Source organism: Lygodium microphyllum, chromosome 2 (genome assembly GCF_053477565.2).
Source record: "Lygodium microphyllum isolate KBCC chromosome 2, Lygodium_microphyllum_v1.1.10, whole genome shotgun sequence".
Lineage (NCBI taxonomy): Eukaryota > Viridiplantae > Streptophyta > Polypodiopsida > Schizaeales > Lygodiaceae > Lygodium > Lygodium microphyllum.
Window position 1 is genome coordinate 2,998,655 of NC_141136.1, and position 22,752 is coordinate 3,021,406.

The 22,752-nt window shown below is 45.2% G+C and overlaps 1 protein-coding gene across 3 annotated transcripts in view; it reads left to right on the forward strand.

Moving 5' to 3' along the window:
- The first annotated feature begins 3,733 nt into the window (after positions 1 to 3,733).
- LOC148039427 (ubiquitin-protein ligase) overlaps positions 3,734 to 22,752 on the forward strand; it is a 230,060-nt gene continuing 211,041 nt past the window's right edge. Inside the window, exon 1 of one of the 3 annotated variants that reach the window (XM_087690579.1) lies at positions 3,734 to 4,055. In XM_087690579.1, the coding sequence (XP_087546705.1) occupies positions 3,853 to 4,055 (203 nt within the window). In that variant the 5' untranslated portion in view covers positions 3,734 to 3,852. The remainder of the gene's footprint in view (positions 4,056 to 22,752) is intronic. The other 2 variants (XM_087690587.1, XM_087690593.1) reach the window with 2 other exon arrangements.

Below are 22,752 nucleotides of genomic sequence, written 5' to 3' on the forward strand. Positions count from 1 at the left end.
TTATTCACTTTAGCATGCTCTAACATATGTAGGTCCTATTAGAGAGAGGGAACTAGTGCTAGTGCACACTCAACTAGTGATATGCTATTGTTGGTATATGGATTCCATTTCCTAAGCATTATTTTAAGTTCTTTTTGTAGTGTTCTTCTCTTCCTTTCAAGTCTCTCTCTTCTCTCTTGTGTTGTGAAGTGTATTGCACTAAATTTACGCACTTCTATTGTTGGAACCACTTCTAACATAGAAAGCACAACATGGACAAATAGAAAAAAGGTAGCCAAAGAAATCCTAGAAGTTGGATAAATAATATAATGGCTAATGGAAACCTTGGAAGAGTAGAAAAATATCCAAAAAGTCAACATGAGTGCATGCATAGCCTCAAGGAAGCCTTAGAAGTCCAACAAGCCCCTATAAACTAGCATGAACATTAGCTTAGGAATAAGCAAATTGTTTTATTAAGCACTAAACTTCGATCAATCAAGCAATCTAATAAATTCAAAAAGGAATTCAAGGGGTCATAATAGATAATCCAAGGCTCCTTCAAACTACTAAGACAATGGGGCATGATACAAAGAAAGTATAGGAGAAAAGAAAAGAATATGTTAGTAAGCTTGTTTTTAGATAGACCATGCTAGAGAGAGACATGTTGAAGAAACAAGAGATAGTTACAACCACCTCTTGTTCATTCAATAACAAATTTATCTAAATGCGATCAACACATGCATTAAACTAGTAGGGGAGTAAGACAATGAGAGCAAAAGAACTTAGTTATAGTAGAATCATCTTGCAATTACAACTTTGGCACAATATCGAGGAGCTCCAATACACACTATAGGGAAGATCACTACAAGAATTGGGAGATTAAAGGGATGGGCTCCATAACACCTATCACATTAGGAGAGATATTGTCTTCTAATGTTCAACCACTAGCTTAGAAGGAGGAGAACATGTTACACTAGAATCTCCAAGAGTGCTCTTTAGTACCAATATTTGATGATCCTTGGGAAATGGAATGACCTAAAATTTCCTAACTTGATCCAAAAATAGACAGTGAAATGATCAACATATTAAGATCTTCAGCCTAACATGTACCTAACATCTTACTTGATGTGATGACAATAGAGGAGTAGGAGGAGTTGGACAAACCTATTGAGGAGTTCCAAACAACTAGAGTCAAGACCAATGTGCCTATTGCATTTGACTTTGTCATTCTATAGAACCTCAAGAGGATACTTCCCAAGTAGCACAATCGATCAACTCATGCTCACAAGAACAAACCTTCACTGCTAGAAGATGGTTTGATAAATTGATTGATGACCAGTCTCTTGCCATCACTACACGGAAGCTTGAGGCAACCATAGCCATATCATGAGAGGAAAAGAATGAAAGTGAATGAGAGTGCAAGGGGGAGAGTGTGGGACCAAGGAGAGAAGCTTTCTTCTTTATTGTTGCCTCTATTATTCTTCCACTTGCTTTTTGAGTCATTGTGGTGACTATGGAGGTGAAATTGGATTGGACGAAAGAGGTAGCTTGAGGGCATTAAAAGAGCATCACTTGGATTGTGAGTCCATTGAAGTTCCTCTCAATAAACTAGATGATAATGGGAGAGATATGTTTTGTTGAGGTTTCTTTAGTTCTTTCACATTCGTGTGATTAGGTAGAGAGAGTATAGGTAGTTCAAAGCAAAGAAAGACAACAAATGACTATGTGAGAGGTGGCTAGAGTCATAGAGAGAGTGAAAATGCTTGGAAAAATAAGAGCTCTCCAAAGTCCTAATATTGAGCTCATAGTGTCTCAAAAAAATCTTTTGGACTTAAAAAGCAAGAATTGGGAGCTTTGCGTGAACTTGTGCATGCGTGCATGTGTGTGTGTGTGTGTGTGTGGCCTAGTGGGTTGGTAATGCTTGACTCACCGACCTAGCTAGTTTGCACAACCCACTAATTGGTCTGCCAATAGTAAGTATCTCTTTGCGTAATCGAATTTTTTTCCTTTCATTTTTAATGTGTATAAGGGCTTTAGAAAAGGATATCTAAATTCAATGAGGCTATTGCTTTGATGTCTTCTTGCTCCACTCATTTCTCTTAGTTGCTCCAAAACTTTTTGTTTTGTGTCCAATCTTCTAAAATTTATCCATTTAGGCTTGTTTTATGGTAGAATGCCATTGTTTCATGTCATGTCCTACAAAGAAGAACTGTTGTAAAGAAGGAGAAGCTCCCTTGCCACCATGGTTGCCACACTACAATAGGTATGCACTAAAACCACATGTGTATAACAGTAATTATGCTACTTAAGGGAGCCATGCTTGTAAGGACCCCTTGACAACCCACATGTGACTCAATCCCCTCTTGTTGGGGAAGGAGTGCATTGCAAGAAGAAGGAGAGGCCCCTAATAGCTTGTGTAGTTCTCCACATGGGTAGCCATTAAATTCAGCATGTGTGGTTATATTGAATCTAGGTGTATGCACTAGAAAGAGATGATTTAATGTACATGCATTTACCTTGTGGGGTACAATTATTGTGGTTTAGTTATTGTCAATATCAAACAAGCCATTGCATAATTGTATGACTAATAAGCCATAAATCAAGGGGGACTTCATTCAACGTGATTACCTCAACATGCTATCCTTCAAAGGAGTATTGAGAAATAAGCTATAAAAATAACATTCTATATCAAGGATATACCAATTTTATGTACTTAAAAAGAAACATGGTTTTGAATTATGATTGCCTACACAAACAATTTCCTCATGAAACATAAGTAGTCATGGAGCATAACTGGTCAATATATCAATTGTATAAGAAGGAATAAAGTATGGAATGCAAGGTCCATACCACCTTTATTATATTGTCCTCTAAATCATGTGCACAATTTTGGATTGTTTTATGTGCAAACTATAGCATCTTGGCCAAGACCACGATATGAACATAAACCACATATGCACAGAAGGGAGAAAGTCATATTGTTCTTGGCCTACCCATGAGACCAACATATGAACATGATGGTTGCCCTTGTATTATCACTTTGTAGGTTTTTCAACATCCACGTGTACATGCAAACTAAACATTTCTTTGAGACTAGTTTTGTAAACATCCCATCCAACAATTATTCCTTTCATATCCACAACTTCTTGGATTATTTGAAAAATTGCCTTCAAAATGCTTTTGCATCAAGGAAGCTCATGACTTCCTTCCTCTTGAACTAGAGCAACATCCTCTAAGATGTTCCCTATAAGTTGAATCTATGAATGTAAACAATCCAAGGCTACTTTCACAAGTTTCACTACTTCAACAATTCTTAGTTGTACTCTTTGTTCAAAGTTCATTAGGATCAATGTAAAAGAGAGCCATAAGATAAAAATGAGAGAGAATTGATCTAAGCACTCAATGAATTCATCTTAACCATTGTGCCTCTTAATAGGATGTGCACACAATTGATGCGGCTCAACTGGCTCCCAAAAGGGCATCCCTAAATCATATCCACCTCTCCTAAGAATGGGGATGCATCACTATATTCATTCCATCTACTGCGACTGGCGTGCAACTATTACGATGATGGTTATAGTTGTGATTAGGACTTTATTGTGAATCGTTTAGTGAACTTGGAGGTAGAAATAGCCTAGTTCTTGTGCTTACCTTATAGGAAGCAACCTAGATTAATCTATCTCTTGCCGAGGCTCATGGACATTCAATATTTCTGGTGCATTCCTTTCCCTCTTTCATAGTCATGATGTATGGGCGTCCAACTCATGATTCATTCATGATGACGCGCATATTGATGACATACAAGAACTTTAAAGCATTCACCGTACAAAGGTAGAATTTGTTGCATTCTTCGCGAGTTGGCAGTCTAGGGAGATGGAGGACGATATCGTCCAACTGGAGCTGAGGGCGGAGGACGAGGAAGCACCCGAGGATACGCATGGGGATCATCATCATCGTCATCAAACTGATCTCACTGTGGATGCCTCCGCCCTTGATTTCGATGCCTGGAACGATCTCATACGCCATTGCAGCAGCCCGGATGTTCGATGCGCCTTACTACTCATCAAGAGAAGCATGTGAGCGCCTCTTCCTTCATTTGCTCGGACCTGCTTGTGCTGAGCTACTGGCCTGATGACAAGGGAAAAGAAGCTATGAGAGAGAGAGAGAGAGAGGGGGGGGACGGGGGGGAGAAAAGAAGCTATCATGAATGAGAAGTCTAACGAGGTGTAGAGGTGATGAGAAGAATTACAACAAGTCACATGGAGACGTACATTGGCACCGTCATTTCTAACCTATTAACAAATGCTAAACTGTGTTGCAAGCAGGCATTAGTGTATTATGTATTCGCTGTGAGAAACAACAAGCCAAGAGCCAAAACATGCCTTGTCCAGAGTCTTTTTAGGGACCGCTGCAAATGTACATTGGTTAAGGATGTACACCAAGGTGTTAATAGCCTTAACCCAAAGGCGCTTAGGGAGCTATGTTGTGAACAACATAGTGTGTCATGTTTATGACTGTCCGGTTCCTATGCTCTACGACTCCATTCTGGGCAAGGGAGTTGATAGAGGTGAGCTAGTGTGCTATGCCTTGCTCCTATAGAAACTCAGAGAACTTGTGGAAGTTAAAACTCACCACCAGAATCACTCCTCATAGTATCCACATGATGACCAATTAGCAGTATCCAAGCATTGAAATAAGTGAAGGCATTTGACTTATGCTTGAGGAAGTACACTCTCATAAGAACGTGAAATTTTATTACTTTGCTTAGCATTTGATTAAAAGTTAATCAAATGTGCTAATATTACTTGCACATGTGAAGTGCAAGTTAATTATTTCACAGTGTGGAACCTAAGACTCTGAGATATAAGTTGGTGCCAAAGGCAAAAGTTATAATAAGTTATACTTAATAGGTACTAGGTGGTACTGTTAGAGATCAGATCAGGGCAGCAGGGCAGGCCTGGTGCAGTCGGACTGCCACGTGGCAGTCCGACTTGCAGCAGCCAGTCGGCTGCATTTAATGCAGCCGCCTGGCTATTTCTGGCGCCCTCTTTTGCCCCGTTTCTCGGCTATTTATACCTGGCAGTTTCAGCAGTCTGGTACACTTCTCTGACGCAGATTACAGACCGGTGACGCGCAGATTCTGTCTCTGTTCACAGATTTCAGACAGCAGACAGTGCAGACTGCAGCGGACTTCGAGGTGGACAGCAGGTTGCATCGTCGAGGTGGAGACACGCAGTCCAGCGCACTGCGCCCGTGTATATATCTGCATATCTTTGTATTCAGCATTCTTTATACAGCAGATCTTCATCGTCCACTGTCTCTTTCTCTCCCTTCTCTCTCTGCGTTCTCTCTCTCTCAGTCCTACGCTTTCGCACCGCTGCACTCTGACATGGTATCAGAGCAGTGTTTGAGGGCTGACTGAGCGCAGAATCAACCTAAAGAGAAGTTTCCATCGCGACACAAATTTGCGTTTTTTGCGTTTAAGGGCAGACAGGAGGGCTGCGCATTGGAACAAGGCTGAAACGAGTGTGGGCGCACAGGAAAGGAGTACAGGTGGTGGATTTGCTGCTGTTTACTGCTGTTTGACGCGGAGGAAGTTTGAGTTTTCAGCCTAGAAGTGCAGGTTTTGCTTTTTCATCGCCTCCGGCGGGTGAAGAAGGTTTAGGACGCGGAAGAGCCTTAGCAGGCTGAGTTTTCCCAGTTAGAGGGGGCTGCTTTTGCGTTTGTGAAGGCATTGTAGGTGAAGATGTCTACAGAGATTGACTTGGAGTTCCAGGCGATTATGGACTGGAAGGTGCCTGTCTTACCGGCTCTTCCTACAGATCAGAAGCTCGACGGCGACAACTACCGCATTTGGCACGTCATGATGTTGGCCATTCTTGAGTACTATGATTTGGCGGAGTTGGTACAGGAGGAGATTGACCGGCCCTCGGTAAGAGATGAGTCCAAACTCTCTTCCGATGCTCGTGCGGAGTTGGCCAAGGCCCAGTCTCATTGGGACAAACTGAATGCCAGGATTCGATCCTTTCTCTTTCTATCATGCACTACAGCCGTGATCGCTCACATCGAGCGCTTGACGGTGGCTCGGGAGATATGACTGGAGCTTGATCAGATGTACAATCGGATGACCCTAATGAAGAGGGTTTCTTTGGAGGTACAGATGCAGACCTTGTCCGTAAATAAGTCTTCTTCGCTACGGGAGCACATTAACAAGCTAAGGCAGCTACAGATGCAGGTTCAGAATGCGGGGAAGCCGATTTCCTCCGAAGACATGGCAATCACACTATTGTCCCAGTTGCCGCCACGATTCGGTACATTTTACTGTGCCCTTATTGCTTCGGGGAGAGAGTCTACTCTTCGGTGGGAAAAGTTGGTTCCTATGGTCTTGGACCAAGAGGAACAGTTAAAGGGACAAAATGCTTCCAAGTCGGAAGCGCTGACAGGTCAAGCCTCTCAGAAGAAGGGGAAGGACCAAAAGAAGAAGAAGGGGGATAACAAGTCCAAGAAGGACAAGGAGAAGGACAAGGACAAAGACTCCACATGCCATATTTATGGAAAGACTGGCCATTGGAAGAAGGATTGCCCTGACAAAGACATGAAGGACACCAAGAAGAAGGACACCAAGGATTCTGGAGCGGTGGCTGCACCCTCATCAGCTGCATTTTCTTCATCTAGCTGTCATTGAGGACGCTTCACCGAATGCTTCTGATGCTGCGATGACGGCTCCCCAGGCTCGAGAGTGGATTGTTGATAGTGGTGCCTCACGGCACATGACTTCTTCATCAGATGGTGTTGCTCAGTTGCGACCCTCGCGTGGGCAGATTCTCATTGGAGACAGCTCTTCAGTTTCTGTTGCAGGTCGGGGTAAGATGCAGCTCATTCCGGATGGACGAGGTGGTACCCATACCTCAGAGGTTTTGCATGTACCAGGATTAGGGTATCATCTCCTTTCAGTTCATAAGATTTGCTCCCTTGGTCTCTTGGTGGAGTTTGACAGTACTACTGTGCGAGTCCTTGATCGTGGATCGAGGAAGGTTCTCTCATCCGGATATGAGGAGAATGGCATTTACAAACTGAAGTCTTCCACCGCCCTCTCTACTCTTCTTCTTACCTCTCAGTCACAGTCAGAGTTATGGCATGCTCGGTTTGGTCACCTGAACTATGACTATCTTTGGAGGGCGTCACGTGGACAGCTTGTTCGAGGGTTGCCGGATATCGTGGTTAGCCAGCAGCCATGTGTCTCCTGCATACGGGGGAAGCAGCATAGGGATGCCATTCCCCACACAGCTTCGCGGCGGTCTACTTCACCGATGGAGCTAGTATCTACAGATCTATGTGGCCCTATGAGGAATGAGTCCCTGCGTGGGAGCTTGTACTTCATGCTGATCGTGGATGACTACAGCAGGATGACATGGGCCTACTTTTTGGCATTAAAGTCAGAAGCTTTCTCGCACTTCAAGGATTGGCTTCTCTTTGAGGAGAACCGATCAGGCCGGAAGTTGAAGACCTTGCGATCCGACAAGGGAGGTGAATTTGTGTCTAATGAGTTTGCTCGGTTTTGTGCAGATAGAGGAATTCATCAGGAGTTTGCCAATACCAATACTCCTCAAGAAAATGGTATTCTTGAACGGAAGAACCGCAGTGTAATCGAGATGGCGCGCACTATGATGGAGCACCGACAGACCCCTCAGGTTCTGTGGGCCGAGGCTGTGGCTACTGCAGTCCACATCCTTAATCGATCCCCTACTTCGGCCGTGGAAGGGATGACTCCATTTGAGGCTTATTTTGGGACGAAGCCAGATGTTTCTTACTTTCGAGTCTTTGGGTGTGATGCCTATGTTCACATTCCCAAGGCTCACCGTGATAAATGTGAAGCAGCTTCCCGAAAACAGGTATTTGTTGGCTACAGCTCCCAGTCCCAAGGCTACCGATTGTATGATCCCGTCAAGCGGGATGTGTACACTAGCCGTGATGTGCGGTTTGTGGAGGTTCCGGCTACTTCAACGGGTGAGGAGCATCCCGTTCTTGGAGATCCAGGGGAGAGTTGGGCTCCTTCTACAGTTCCACTGGAGCCCGTGCCTTTTGATTATGATTCTGTTTCTGACACAGAGTCTACTGTTCCACCGGACACCTCTGAGGAGTTACCACCGGTGGATATTCCAGAGTCTTCTGCTGATGGAGAACGACGAGGGGAGGTTCGGCCTCCTCCTCGCTGGGCCCGTGACACACTCCGCGATTCAGGGATCGAGGGGGTTCTTGAGGAGTGGGGACCGCAGGATGGTCCGCGGCGGTTACGGAGGCACCAGGCACATTCTACGGAGCTTGTTTGCTCCAACTATTGTTTGATGACCCGTGTTATGCAGGATCGAGAGCCCACCTCCGTGAAGGAGGCTTTACAGTCCGCACCATGGAAGAAAGCTATGGAAGCCGAGTTGGAGGCTATTGAGAGGAATGGCACTTTGTCACTTGTGCCACGCCCCCCGAAGAAGAAGTGATTGGAGTCAAGTGGGTCTTCAAGACCAAATACCTCAGTGATGGTACTTTGGATAAGCACAAGGCTCGCCTTGTTGCTAAAGGTTTTGCACAGCGCCCAGGGATTGACTGTCATGACACTTTTGCCCCCACAGCTCGTATGGCGACCATTAGAGCTGTTCTTGCTTTGGTTGGCCATAGGAAATGGCCTGTTTATCAGTTAGATGTGAAGTCGGCCTTCCTGAATGGTGATTTGAAGGAGGAGATCTATGTTGAGCAGCCTCCTGGCTTTGGTTCTTCAGATGGGAAAGTCTACAGGTTGAAGAAGGCCTTGTATGGCCTCAAGCAGGCTCCGCGTGCATGGAACGAGAAGATTGATTCGTTCCTCCAATCCCAGTTGAGATATCGGCGGTCCAAGGCCGATCCGCAGTTGTATGTTCACACTTCCGAGGATGGTTGTGTGCTGTTTGTCTTATATGTTGATGACTTGATTGTCACAGGTGATGTTGCACAGCAGGTCCAGGAGACGAAGTCAGCTTTACATCGGACGTTCGAGATGACGGATTTGGGTCTACTCCATTTCTTTTTGGGCCATGAGATTTATCAGTCTCAGAGGGGGATCTTTCTCTCTCAATAGAGATATGTACAGGAGCTCTTGGTGTCTTTTGAGATGGAGGATTGTCGGGCCCTCTCTACTCCTATGGATCCGAACTGGAAGGCCACTTCTCATTCAGCTTCTCCTTTGGCGGATGCGTCCCGCTATCGACAGTTGATTGGGTCCTTGATTTGGCTTCTCAACATGAGGGTTGATCTATGTTTTGCTGTTGGGCTCTTGGCAGGGTTCATGAGTGAACCTAAGACGGTGCATTGGCAGGCTGCTCAGAGGATACTTCGGTATCTACGGGGGATGTCTGATTTAGGGATTCATTACCCCGCAGGGACAGATGGGTCAGATCTTGTACTTGCAGGTTGGAGCGACTCGGATTGGGCCGGTGACGTGGACCATAGGCGGTCTACTACAGGTTACTGCTTTACTTTGGGTGCAGGTGTTATTTCATGGAGTAGCAAGAAGCAGCCCACGGTAGCCCTTTCGTCTACTGAGGCGGAGTATCGAGCCGCGTCTTCCACCACATGCGAGGTTGTGTGGCTTCGGAGGTTATTGGAGGAGCTTGGGTGCCCCCAGACTCGTCCTACCTTGCTGCGATGTGACAATGAGAGTTGCATTGCCTTGGCAAGGAATCCTGTTTTTCATGCCCGGACGAAGCACATTGAGATCCAGTACCACTTCATCCGAGAAAAGCTTCTGGATGAGACCATCACTGTGGAGTATTGCAAGACGGAGGACAATCTTGCGGATTTGTTTACGAAGGCGCTTCCTCAGGCTCTACTTCGGCGACATTCCAGATCCCTCAGGCTTCTGCCCTGCCCAGGCTCTGAGAGGGGGTGTTAGAGATCAGATCAGGGCAGCAGGGCAGGCCTGGTGCAGTCGGACTGCACAGTCGGACTGCCACGTGGCAGTCCGACCTGCAGCAGCCAGTCGGCTGCATTTAATGCAGCAGCCTGGCTATTTCTGGCACCCTCTTTTGCCCCGTTTCTCGGCTATTTATACCTGGCAGTTTCAGCAGTCTGGTACACTTCTCTGACGCAGATTACAGACCGGTGACGCGCAGATTCTGTCTCTGTTCACAGATTTCAGACAGCAGGCAGTGCAGACTGCAGCGGACTTCGAGGTGGACAGCAGGTTGCATCGTCGAGGTGGAGACACGCAGTCCAGCACACTGCGCCCGTGTATATATCTGCATATCTTTGTATTCAGCATTCTTTATACAGCAGATCTTCATCGTCCACTGTCTCTTTCTCTCCCTTCTCTCTCTGCGTTCTCTCTCTCTCAGTCCTATGCTTCCGCACCGCTGCACTCTGACAGGTACTTGGTGTGAGATTTGACCTAGATTAATTTATTGGCCACTAATGTTAGTGGTGACATCAGAGACTAGGTATTAATTAATTAATCAATGCCAGTAACATAGTTGCACTCGTACGTAGTACGAATTGGCTCGTACTATATGGTTCGTAACGTACGAATTCGTACAAAAAAACAATCACTTTTTTTTTTTGCGTGGTTGTTGTTGTTGGTGGTGGTTTGGGTTGTTGACTGTTGTTGTTGTGGTGGTGGTGGTGATTTTGTAGCGTTGATCGATCAACCAAGAAGGGGGGTGGAACCTTGATTAGACTCCTTATACATGTTTTGTTATGATTTATCCTAGAGCCAAAGGCCATACATAAGGTATTCAAGCAGTTCCAAACGTTTCTAAATGTTGTCCCATCATTTTTCACAATATGTTAGTGTCATCAATAAATAAATTCAGCACCATTTGAGAAAATCATCAAGCAGCTTAATCCTATTGATTTTACCTTTGTTCACAGCTCATTTTGCACCACCCAACCTAAAGCATTAGTACACATTGCTAATAAAACTAGCCCAGAGGATAGCTTGGCCTAATGTACCTTCTGAGAGTACACGAATTAGTGAATGTACCATCGGTAGCTACTTTAGCCTTAGCAATGCCAAACAAAACCATAACAAAATTCATAAATCTTTTACCAAAACCTTTGGTGGTTTGTTTGGTAACTGTTAGTCTCGCAGGTCATTTTGGCCTCTTATAGACATTAATAAAGCATCTCATGTCATTTCATCTCTCTCTCTCTCTCTCTCTCTCTCTCTCTCTCTCTTAATCTTCTCTCTCTCAAGCATACATGCCTCTTATTTGTATGATCATTCATGTATGATGTATCCACTCCTATGTATGTACTTGTAAGTTGTAGCGCATGTTGTGCATGCGGCATATGCCATAGAGGTTTTGGCGTGTTACCCTCAAGTATTCATCTTATATACTCCAATAGCATTGCTATTTAGACTTTAAAGATCTGTTCTATCATCTATAGTTCAAAATAATGAAGTTAATTTTTTTTCGTACTAATATCGTACCGTACCTTATAAAATCTTAAGGTATCATTTAGTACTGTATTTTATCGTACCGTACCGTACCGCATTTTTCGTACCTGACAACTATGGCCAATAATCAATTAATTAATGTCAATCTAAGGGTTAATAATTGCTCAGAGATACTTAGAAGACAAATTGGTCCATCTAATTTAATTATTGACCGGTGGAATTAATTTTCTAAGCACTAGAATAATTATTAAATTAATTTTCAGATTTAATATTTTAAAAATTAATTTAATAAGCTGGATGATGCTGAAAAATAGAATTAGAAGGTTGCCATTTGGCAAAACTTGCCCATGCAAGTGAAAAAAACTTTTTAGGGGCTAGTGGAAGTTTATTTTCAGCCATCGCGAGAGAGAGGTGTTGAAAGATATGACAAATGATGTATGCTCCACGAAGAGATGCCGTGAATCCCATAGGCACAGTGAGGTGGAATGTCACTACCCAACTACTATAAATCATTGTACTTGACTATCACTTTCAAGAGTTGAATGCAATATATCATGATGCTTTTTTCTTTCAATTAGTGTCATTGTCAGTGTCTTACACAAGATTGTGTTTATGAGCCCAAGCTTCCATCTTGAAACCTAATTCACTTGTGTAACAATCAGTCCATTGTCTATGTCATTATGAGCCTTGTATTCATCTTTCAACCTCCATAGCCCCTGCCATGCTCTAGAGCTGTCTTTCTGACAAGAAGAAGGTTGTTAGAGAGCAAGAAGAGATTGCTAATGTGATTTGCAACCACCAAGGATCAGTTCTACAGCGTGTAATGGTAGTTTGGAGCCCTCCAGCAGCAGGTGACAATAGTCTAAGGCCCTCTGGTGTAGATGACATCATACAGGAGGAGGTAGCGGTCTTTTTTGGTGGTTCTAAGTTGTAGGTGACAGCTTTCATGGCTATTTGAGCAGGGTAACAATAGCTTTTTAGCGTTTCTCGCAATGAAACTTTGAAATTCCTCTCTATTTTGCATTCTATCTCATCCTCTAGTCATCTCTTAAGTTATTGCAGTATTTTGTAGCAGTTTGAGTCATCAAAGGTGAAGATATTGGAAAATCTCTGCTGTAAACCCTCATTTACTGCAGAAATTAGGGTTTGACAACCACCTCGAGATGGGTGCTCAAAATTGAGGGCCTAGGACTTCTATTCCAGTTGGTATGATGTTGGGGTGCAAAGTGGCAAGTTTGGCAATGTATATATGCAGCCCATTGTGTTTGGGAGTCGTGGTATTAATGCTGGTCATGCAAATGCTTCATATAGTATTGGTCGTGAGGAAAAGTACAGCTAGTAATGCATGCAATGTGTGGGAAAATGTATCTTGGTATGGTTGGTAGTATGCAAATTCCCATGCATAGTCACATTGCAATGGTTCAAAGTATGCAAATAAGAATGTTTCCTGATGTATCTGGTGCTCCTAGTATGTCAGATACACATGAGGGGCTAGTCAACTGGATGCAATGTTGCATATTAGTCAAGTTGAAATTGTATTAATGTGAAAGTATAAAGCATCTGAGTGCTTAAGGGGAAGAAAGACCTACAACCTAGTGGAGGTTTTGAGGCAACTAAAGTTAGAGGTAAAGTTTCCATATGCTTCGTGGTGAAGCTTCAATATTGTTTCACCAATAGATGCAAAGTGGATGGAAAAGGATAACTTGGTAGATGATCCTTAGTTGTTTCAACTTTATTGAGATGCCTTTTAGTTAGAGCCAACTTTTGTTGTGGCTTAATCAAGTTCAGCAGAGAAGGGGTTTGGAGCATGGCCCGAAACTCAAGGGGAGGGGAGGGAGGTAGTACTTCCACTTCACTAGTTATGGACAACTCTCATATATAGTGGATCTCAGAGTATTTAGCATGCATCCAAGGTTGTGTTGATAGTATGTCATCAGGAGGTCATTACTCAATGTACTAGTCATTGTGAGATGTATGCAGATGAGAAAGGAAGGTGTAGCGAAAGATGAGGGAGGGATGGGTCGGAGCCCAAATCGATTAGTGATAGATGTTGTTGTGGGAAACATGGTTGGTTCCTTTTGTCCATTAAATGCATTAGATTGAGAATTTGATGAAGATGCACCTACTTGAAATTGACTATGAGAAACAAAATTGTAGAGGAAGGGAAGGAATACTTACAAGTTCTTCTTTTAACTTCTTACCTAGTTTTGAGTTCATAAAGAAATACCTGTCATTCTCATTTCTTAAAAACCAAAGGTTATTTTGAAGAGTCACTTCTTCATGAGCCTCCCCCCACCCAACAGAAAAGATAGAATCGCTTGACATAGAATCTGACATAAGAGGGTTCATGCTTGGCATTGGAGAAAAGAAGTATTGTTGAAGTGGAGTGTAATCTAAGCTAGGTTCCACTTATGGATGGCCAGTTCGTAGTGGAGATTCTAAAGGTTCTGTAAGGATATTTGTTTTGTGCAGTGAATCCAAAGGAGATAATTGAGGCTTATCTTCAACCTCTTGCTAAGCCCTGTGCATAAGAATGAGATTATACTCAGTGGCGGAAATGTGATATGGTCTTTGGACTCCATGGTAGTTCGATGGTTCTCTGCCTATGTTAGATCGGGTAGTAGTAAGTTGGACAGTCCACTCTTGATTGTTTCTGTCCATGTTTGGTTGTGGAGATTGGAGCAGTGGTGTGAATGTGTTTGAAGTCATTTGATCCTTCTATTGTTTCCGATTCTGTGGATGAGCTTTCTGATCAAAGGCCAAGGTTTCTCAAAGAGTACCTAGCTTTGATACTATGTGAAAAAATGCTCTAAACATAGAAAAACAAAACCAATCATACAACAAAGCACAAATTGATAACATAGAACACAACTAGGGTTAGGGTAAGTCAGAGACAATGAACACTATGAATAATGAAGTGAATAACTATTGAATGTACGATGCTCATGCAACAAACACACTATGCAATGAATATTAAACCTTGAACTCTTGTATCTCTAGGATCAAGGTAGAGGTTATGAGCTGGACAGTGTGTCGTACTTCAAAACAGATCCCAAAATGTAGTAAGGCAGCCTTCGTGTGTTGAACATAAGCAAATACAGTCATTGAAGAGTGGATCTGATGTAGACAGGCTGTAGGAAAGAGAATATGCAGCAAATGCAAATTGAGGAGAGAGAAAACTTGGTGACTGTGCAACGGGAAGGAATAGGCAAATGCAAGCTGATTGATATTGGGCGATAGGTACAGGCTGGCAGTGACAGTGCATGATGACGACTACTGGAGGAGAGAGAATGATTGTAAACATAGGGTGTAGACACCAAATACAGGTAGGAAGATGATGGTGACAACTCCTACGGATGGCGACATGATGCAGATGATGGCGATTGTGTGTGGATGCCTTGACAATAGCAAATGCAAGCACTCTAATGATGGCGATAGCTCCAAGAGGTAGGTGATAGGTGAAAGAGTTTGAAATTAGTGCAAGATGGATGTAGATTATGATGGGAAGCTTTGGCAATGATGTCCTTCGTGAACGGGGTGTAGGGAGCAATGATATAGCTCTTGAAACCTATAAAAACGAGATTGAGGGAGAGTGGTGGGTTGCATGCCTATTTATAGAAAGTTTGGGGGCACCCAAATTAGGATTTGACATAGGATTGCGTTTCTTTTAAAATAATAAGGTTTCTTCATTAATCAAGCGTGCTTTGGGGCTGTTTAAGTTAGGCTAATGCATTTGTAGCTCAATACAAGTTTGTCACAAGGATGTGAAGTTTTAATTTAATGCTCTTCGGACACATTCTAACACTTCAGTTGTGGACATGTGAGATTAAGTTAGATGTGTGTCATGGTGACAGATAATCCTAGCTTTGGCAGGTGGAGACATTGGCAGAAGTTGTGATGGATAGGTGCGAGTGGGATACCTAAGTCAGATTTTGGTCAAGGATATTGAATTTTCCATTGGAAATGCCTTTTGGTGTCATGGGGGTTAGAGATTTAAATGATTTAATGTTCTAGACAAAGGTTGTGAGAGTGCGCTGCGGAAGAGGGAATACGAACACGGAGGGAGAGAGAGAGAGAAAGCAGAAAATAAGGAAGAGAAATCTGCACTGACTGAAATGAATGCTGAATACACTGAAATGGACTGATCAGTCCCTGCACGCAGCCCACAGCGTCAGTGAGGGCACCAGATCAGGCTGATGAAGATGGCAGCACCACCACGGGGGAGGAGTGTTGGAATCTGCAAGAAGACAAGTGACCAAGTGGGGAGGGGGGCTGCCTATAAATAGGCAAAGGACAAACCCTAACCCTAACCCTAAAATGGGCGCAAACCCTAAAAATGCCCTAAAATGGGCGCCCCATATCAGTGACCAAAAAAGTGGCCGGGCAGCCAGTGGCTGCCCACTAAAAGAGGCCAAAAAGAAATACACATCCTAAGAGAGCTAGTCAAGAGTGACTAGCCTCCCCCATCATAACACATGACAGACATGTCAGAGCTCCTAATGTCCTCGTCTGACTCAGATTGAGGCTCACAGGCAGGAGATGACAAGGCATGACAAACATGACTGCTAACACCCCCTCTCAGATCCTGGATGTGGCTGAAGGCCGAAGAAGAAATAGATCCTGGGGTGGCAAGAGGAATGCCAATGTCGATGAAGTCTGTCGATGTAGACTGCCGCTGAAGGAGCTCCTCACGATCCTGGGAATCCCCCTCTAAAACACTAGGGGCCAGGGAATCCACAGCCGCATCACCGAGATCGTCCCCCTCTGAAAGGGATGGGGGGTACGAGGGAACCACCGGAGGAGAAGGTGGGGGATGGGAAGGAACCTGGGGAAAAGAGGGTGCACAAGTGGAAACGGGTGTAGCAATAGACTGCCTCGGAGGACCCTGTATCAAAGAAGGAGAATGGAGCCTGTAAAGCCCGCTCTCCTGCCAACCTGTAGATAAGACAGCTCCTGTAAGAGAATCCTCAATAACAACGGCATGCTCGGTGAAGATCACTCGTGTGCCAAGCCTCGTAAGGCCATAAACTGAGAGGAGGGGAAGGCCCAAATCCGGAACATGTAGGGCCTGTGAAAAGGAGCTCGAAGGTCGGTCGGTAAACAAAGGCAATGTGCCAACACCACTAATAGGCACCGATAAAATGTCACCAACAGTGACTGAACTCTCTGATGGATGGAGATCCTGTAACAAATCACCTCGAGGAGTCATATGACTCGAAGCACCACTGTCCACTAACCAAGGCTGCGCAGAAGACACTGCAGCCACGGAAGAAGGATCCTCCTCCAAAGCATGGATATGAAGGAACACTGACTCATGGGTAACAACTGGTGTAGAGGTAGAAGAAGGCTCCGATGTAGATCCACCCTTCGCTCCCGGACGAAGGTGAGGGTACTTCTTCCAGCATTTCTCCTCGGGATGTGTCCCTTTCCCACAGTGTGGGCACTTCGGGCTCTCTAAATTTGTGTCAGAGCCTGAAGAACTGTCCTTCTTCTTAGCCTGTGACTTCTTCTTCTTCTTCTTCTGTCCTCCCGAACCTGCAACAAAGGCTCTAGTGGAGTCGGATCCACTAGCACTGACCTCTCTGAGTCGCTTGTCATGCTCCAAGACAAGCGGGGATAGCTCCTCCCATAGAAGCTTCTCACGGGTCCTCGATGTAAGAAGGCTGGTGTAGAAGACATCAAACCGAGGCGATGGCAGCTGAGCCAAGAGAATCATAGCCATGTCTTCAGAAGATATCGTCCGACCGAGGGATGCAAGCTCATCCCTCATATCCTGTCATCTGTTGATGTGGTCCTTCATGGAAGGACTATCATCAATAGCGAGCATCCGCAACTTCTTTTCGAGAGATATCCGGTGGGCAAACGTCTTCTGTTGATAGAGAGACGCGAGCTTTCTCCACACGTTTGCTGCAGTCTTCAACCTGTGAACTTGAACAAGGACAGAATCCTGCAAACTCAGAAAGAGGAAAGATCTGGCTCTAGAATTGAGCCGATCCCATAATGTTGCACGATCCAGAGATGTCCCATCTGCGGGATCCACCTGAGGCCGGGGAATAGGAATAGAAACAAGCTCCCAAAGATCGAAGGAGTCCAAGATACACTCCACCTTGCAGGACCATAGAGAAAAGTTGGAGCCATCCAACCGGTCCTCTTTGGGCAGCTGAGGAAGTACGGGTACCTGTACAGGGGGTACCAAAGGCTGCATCTTCGGCCCACTGGAAGAGGCTTGCCGAGATACATGAATAGAAGGGGGACGGGAAAGAGGAATAGACTCGGAACGACGGTCCTCGTGATAGAAATCACGCCTCCGTTCAGATGAGTGTTGAGACAAAAGCTCGTCATCTGAGTCATCAAAGCCTGTAAACTGATGAGAAGACATCTTCCAATCTGCAAAATACCAAACACCGAAGAAAACTGTGCCGATGCCGAAGAATGACCACCAGAAGGGTCACCAGCCACCAGAAGAACCACCAAACTCCAGGAAATCAGGTCGCCTATCACCAGGAGGTGAAAACGCAGCTGTGTAGGGCACAAAATCCGGAGGGAAAGTTTCCAGGCACCAAAACGCAGCCAAGAAGAGAAGCGCCAGCTGGAGATGAGCCGCCAGGAGGGAAAACGACCACCTTGGATGCAAAACGCAGCCTGTAGTGGAGTCGCCCAGTTGAAGAGAAGGCCGCCCAGCTGAAAACGCAAGTAGACAGGGGCTGGTTGATGACGTGGCAGCCTCTGGAAGGGGCTGATGCAGCAAACGCAAATGTATAGACCACCTGGAGGGGCCGCCTGGCTGTTGGAGAGAAGGGGGGCAGCAACAGATGATAGGTGTGGTGTCTCTCCAGTCGATGAAGACCTTCGTGCTCTCAGTTTGGCGATGATACCATGTGAGAGTGCGCTGCGGAAGAGGGAATACGAACACGGAGGGAGAGAGAGAGAGAAAGCAGAAAATAAGGAAGAGAAATCTGCATTGATTGAAATGAATGCTGAATACACTGAAATGGACTGATCAGTCCCTGCATGCAGCCCACAGCGTTAGTGAGGGCACCAGATCAGGCTGATGAAGATGGCAGCACCACCACGGGGGAGAAGGAGTGTCGGAATCTGCAAGAAGACAAGTGACCAAGTGGGGAGGGGGGCTGCCTATAAATAGGCAAAGGACAAACCCTAACCCTAACCCTAAAATGGGCGCAAACCCTAAAAATGCCCTAAAATGGGCGCCCCATATCAGTGACCAAAAAAGTGGCCGGGCAGCCAGTGGCTGCCCACTAAAAGAGGCCAAAAAGAAATACACATCCTAAGAGAGCCAGTCAAGAGTGACTAGCCTCCCCCATCATAACACATGACAGACATGTCAGAGCTCCTAATGTCCTCGTCTGACTCAGACTGAGGTTCACAGGCAGGAGATGACAAGGCATGACAAACATGACTGCTAACAAAGGTTTGTAGAAAGTTTCAACACTTTCAAGTTCAAAGAGGTTAGGAATTTAAAATTAAGGTTGGATAGCCTTCCATACTATTTTAATGAGGGTAGGGCCAAAGGACTAGGCCACTTGTTTTTGCATGTGGAGGCCCCAAAGAAAATGGAAATTTGTCAAATGTCAAGTTGGGATCAATTTTTGGACTATATATAAGTATATCTTCAATGTTGTGTTGTTTTTCTCCCATTTTGGGTTATTTTTGGACTTCGGACTCCATGGTAGCTTGATGGTTCTCTGCACATGTGAGATCGGGCAGTAGCAAGCTGGGAGGTCCACTCCTGATCGTTTTTGTCCATGTTTGGCTTTGGAGATTGGAGCGGTGGTGTGAATGTGTTTAAAGTCATCTGATCCTTCTGTTTTTCTTGCTTTTGTGAATGAGCTTTTTAATCAAAGACCAAGGTTTCTTAGAGAGTACCTAGCTCTCATACCGTGTGAAGAAATGCTCTATACACAAAAAACACAAAACTAATTATGCGACAAAGCACAAACTAATAACACAAAATACAGTTAGGGTTGGGGTAACTCAAAGACAATGAACACAATAATAATGAAGTGAATGACTACGGAATATATGATGCTCATGTAGCAAACACACTATGCAGTGAATATTGAACCTTGAACTCTTGTATCTCTAGGATTAAGGCAAAGGTTATGAGCTAGAGAGAGTGTCGTACTCAAAATAGATCTTGAAATGCAACAAGTTAGCCTTTGAGAGTTGAACACCAACAAACAGCCTAGGAGGCTGGATTTGATGCAAATGGTAGTAGAGGAGAGAGAATATGCAGCAAATGCAAGTTGTGGAGGAGAGAGAATACCTGGTGAGCATTGTCCTCCGCGGAACAGTTGGCGGCTGCTAACTTGGAATCCATGATCCGCTCTTGAACATAGTGATACCGAACCTTGATGTGCTTTGTGCAAGCCTGAAACATAGGGTTCTTTGCCAGAGCTAGACCACTTTGGTTGTCCACATGAAGCTCCGTAGGTCTAGGCTGAGGAAAGCCAATCTCCGCCAACATGTGGTGAAGCCAAACTTCCTCCATAGTTGTAGAACATAATGCAGGATACTTTGCCTTTGTAGAAGAAAGGGCTACAGTAGGCTGCTTCTTACTGCTTCACGAGATAACTCCGGATCCAAGGGAGAAGGCACAACCTGTAGTGGACCGTCTCAAATCCACATCACTTACCCAATCAATTACACTCCAACCAGAGAGAGGAACCCCCTCTCTATGCATGATCCTGTAGGATCGAGTCCCCTATAAACAATGAAGAATGCGCAAGGCCGCTCTCGAATGCTCCTGAGTGGGATTCTTTATGAAAGAAGACAACAAAGCCACAACAAAAGAAACATCTAGCAGAGTGAATAAGCCAGATGAGGGAGCCAACAAGACATCTATAATGGGTGGCATCTGGAAGGGGAGCTCTGGTTGCCAAAAGCTTGGACTCTAGGTCCATGGGGCAAGAAATAGGCTGACAATCAACCATACCAAACTCCGAGAGAAGCTCAGAAATGTACGTGTATTGTGAAATAAAAATGCATTGTGCCATCTGATAGATCTCCAATCCAAGGAAGAAACGTAGGATCCCAAGATCTGTTATGTCAAACTTCTATGGCAAAAGCTCTCAATGTTCGATTGACCTACTGAGTATAGCTCCTCGTAATGATAAGATCATCCACATACAAGATGGGCAAAACACACCTGTCACCCTTTACCTTGAAGTATAGGCTAGGGTCATGAGTTGATCGATGGAAGCCACTTTGTAGAAAGAAGTGATCAATCCTTTGGTACCAAGTACAAGGAGTCATCGTTCTAGGCAATATCATCTGGAACTCCCTTGGAATGTTGTGGATTTTGCTACCTAGCATCGCTTGAGCCTACCTTGTAGGGAAAGGTCCTCCCGATTCCCATGAGGATGACCTGAAATTTTGGGTTCCTAAATAATACTATGATCACCAAATAGTTCGCCTAGCATCTATCACTGATTTGTTAGAGATCATAGCCTGTTTGGTGGGCAGGCAAGCCTGCACAGTCGGACCAGCAGGCTGCTGCACAGTCGGACTGCCACGTGGCAGTCCGACTTCCTGCAGCCGACTTACTCCAGGCTGCGCCCTATTTCTGGCGCCCCATTTCAGGCAGTTTTCCGGCTATATATTGCCGACGTTTCCAGCAGTCTGTCTACTCTTCTCTGTCGCAGATTACAGACCGGTGCCATGCAGATTTCTGTCTCTGTTCGCAGATTTCAGACAGCAGACAGTGCAGACTGCAGCAGACTTCGAGGTGGACAGCAGGTCGCATCGTCGAGGTGGAGACACGCAGTCCAGCGCACTGCGCCCGTGTATATCTTTGTATTCAGCATTCTTTATACAGCAGATCTTCATTGTACACTGTCTCTTTCTCTCCCTTCTCTCTCTGCGTTCTCTCTCTCTCAGTCCTACGCTTCCGCACCGCTGCACTCTGACATGGTATCAGAGCAGTGTTTGAGGGCTGACTGAGCGCAGAATCAACCTGAAGAGGAGTTTCCATCGCGACACAAATTTGCGTTTTTTGCGTTTAAGGGCAGACAGGAGGGCTGCGCCTTGGAACAAGGCAGAAACGAGTGTGGGCGCACAGGAAAGGAGTACAGGTGGTGGATTTGCTGCTGTTTGATGCGGAGAAAGTTTGAGTTTTCAACCTAAAAGTGCAGGTTTTGCTTTTTCATCGCCTTCGGCGGGTGAAGAAGCTTCGGGACGCGGAAGAGCCTTAGCAGGCTGAGTTTACCCATTCAGAGGGGGCTGCTTTTGCGTTTGAGAAGGCATTGCAGGTGAAGATGTCTACAGAGATGGACTTGGAGTTCCAGGCGATTATGGACCGGAAGGTGCCTGTCCTACCGGCTCTTCCTACAGATCAGAAGCTCGACGGCGACAACTACCGCATTTGGCGCGTTATGATGTTGGCCATCCTTGAGTCCTATGATTTGGCGGAGTTGGTACAGGAGGATATTGACCGGCCTTCGGTAAGAGATGAGTCTAAACTCTCTTCCGATGCTCGTGCGGAGTTGGCCAGGGCCCAGTCTCATTGGGACAAACTGAATGCCAGGATTCGATCCTTTCTCTTTCTATCATGCACTACAGCCGTGATCGCTCACATCGAGCACTTGACGGTGGCTCGTGAGATATGGCTGGAGCTTGATCAAATGTACAATCGGATGACCCTGATGAAGAGGGTTTCTTTGGAGGTACAGATGCGGACCTTGTCCGTCAATAAGTCTTCTTCGCTAAGGGAACACATTAACAAGCTAAGGCAGCTACAGATGCAGGTTCAGAATGCGGGGAAGCAGATTTCCTCCGAAGACATGGCGATCACACTATTGTCCCAGTTGCCGCCACGATTCGGTACATTTTACTCTGCCCTTATTGCTTCAGGGCGAGAGTCTACTCTTCGCTGGGAAGAGTTGGTTCCTATGGTCTTGGACCAAGAGGAACAATTAAAGGGACAGAATGCTTCCAAGACGGAGGCGTTGACAGGTCAAGCCTCTCAGAAGAAGGGGAAGGACCAAAAGAAGAAGAAGGGGGATAATAAGTCCAAGAAGGACAAGGAGAAGGACAAGGAGAAAGACTCCACATGTCATATTTGTGGAAAGACTGGCCATTGGAAGAAGGATTGCCCTGACAAAGACACGAAGGACACCAAGAAGAAGGATAACAAGGATTCTGGAGCGGTGGCTGCACCCTCATCAGCTGCATTTCTACATCTAGTTGTCATTGAGGACGCTTCACCGAATGCTTCTGCCGCTGCGATGACGGCTCCCCAAGCTCGAGAGTGGATTGTTGATAGTGGTGCCTCACGGCACATGACTCCTTCATCAGATGGTGTTGCCCAGCTGCGACCTTCGCGTGGG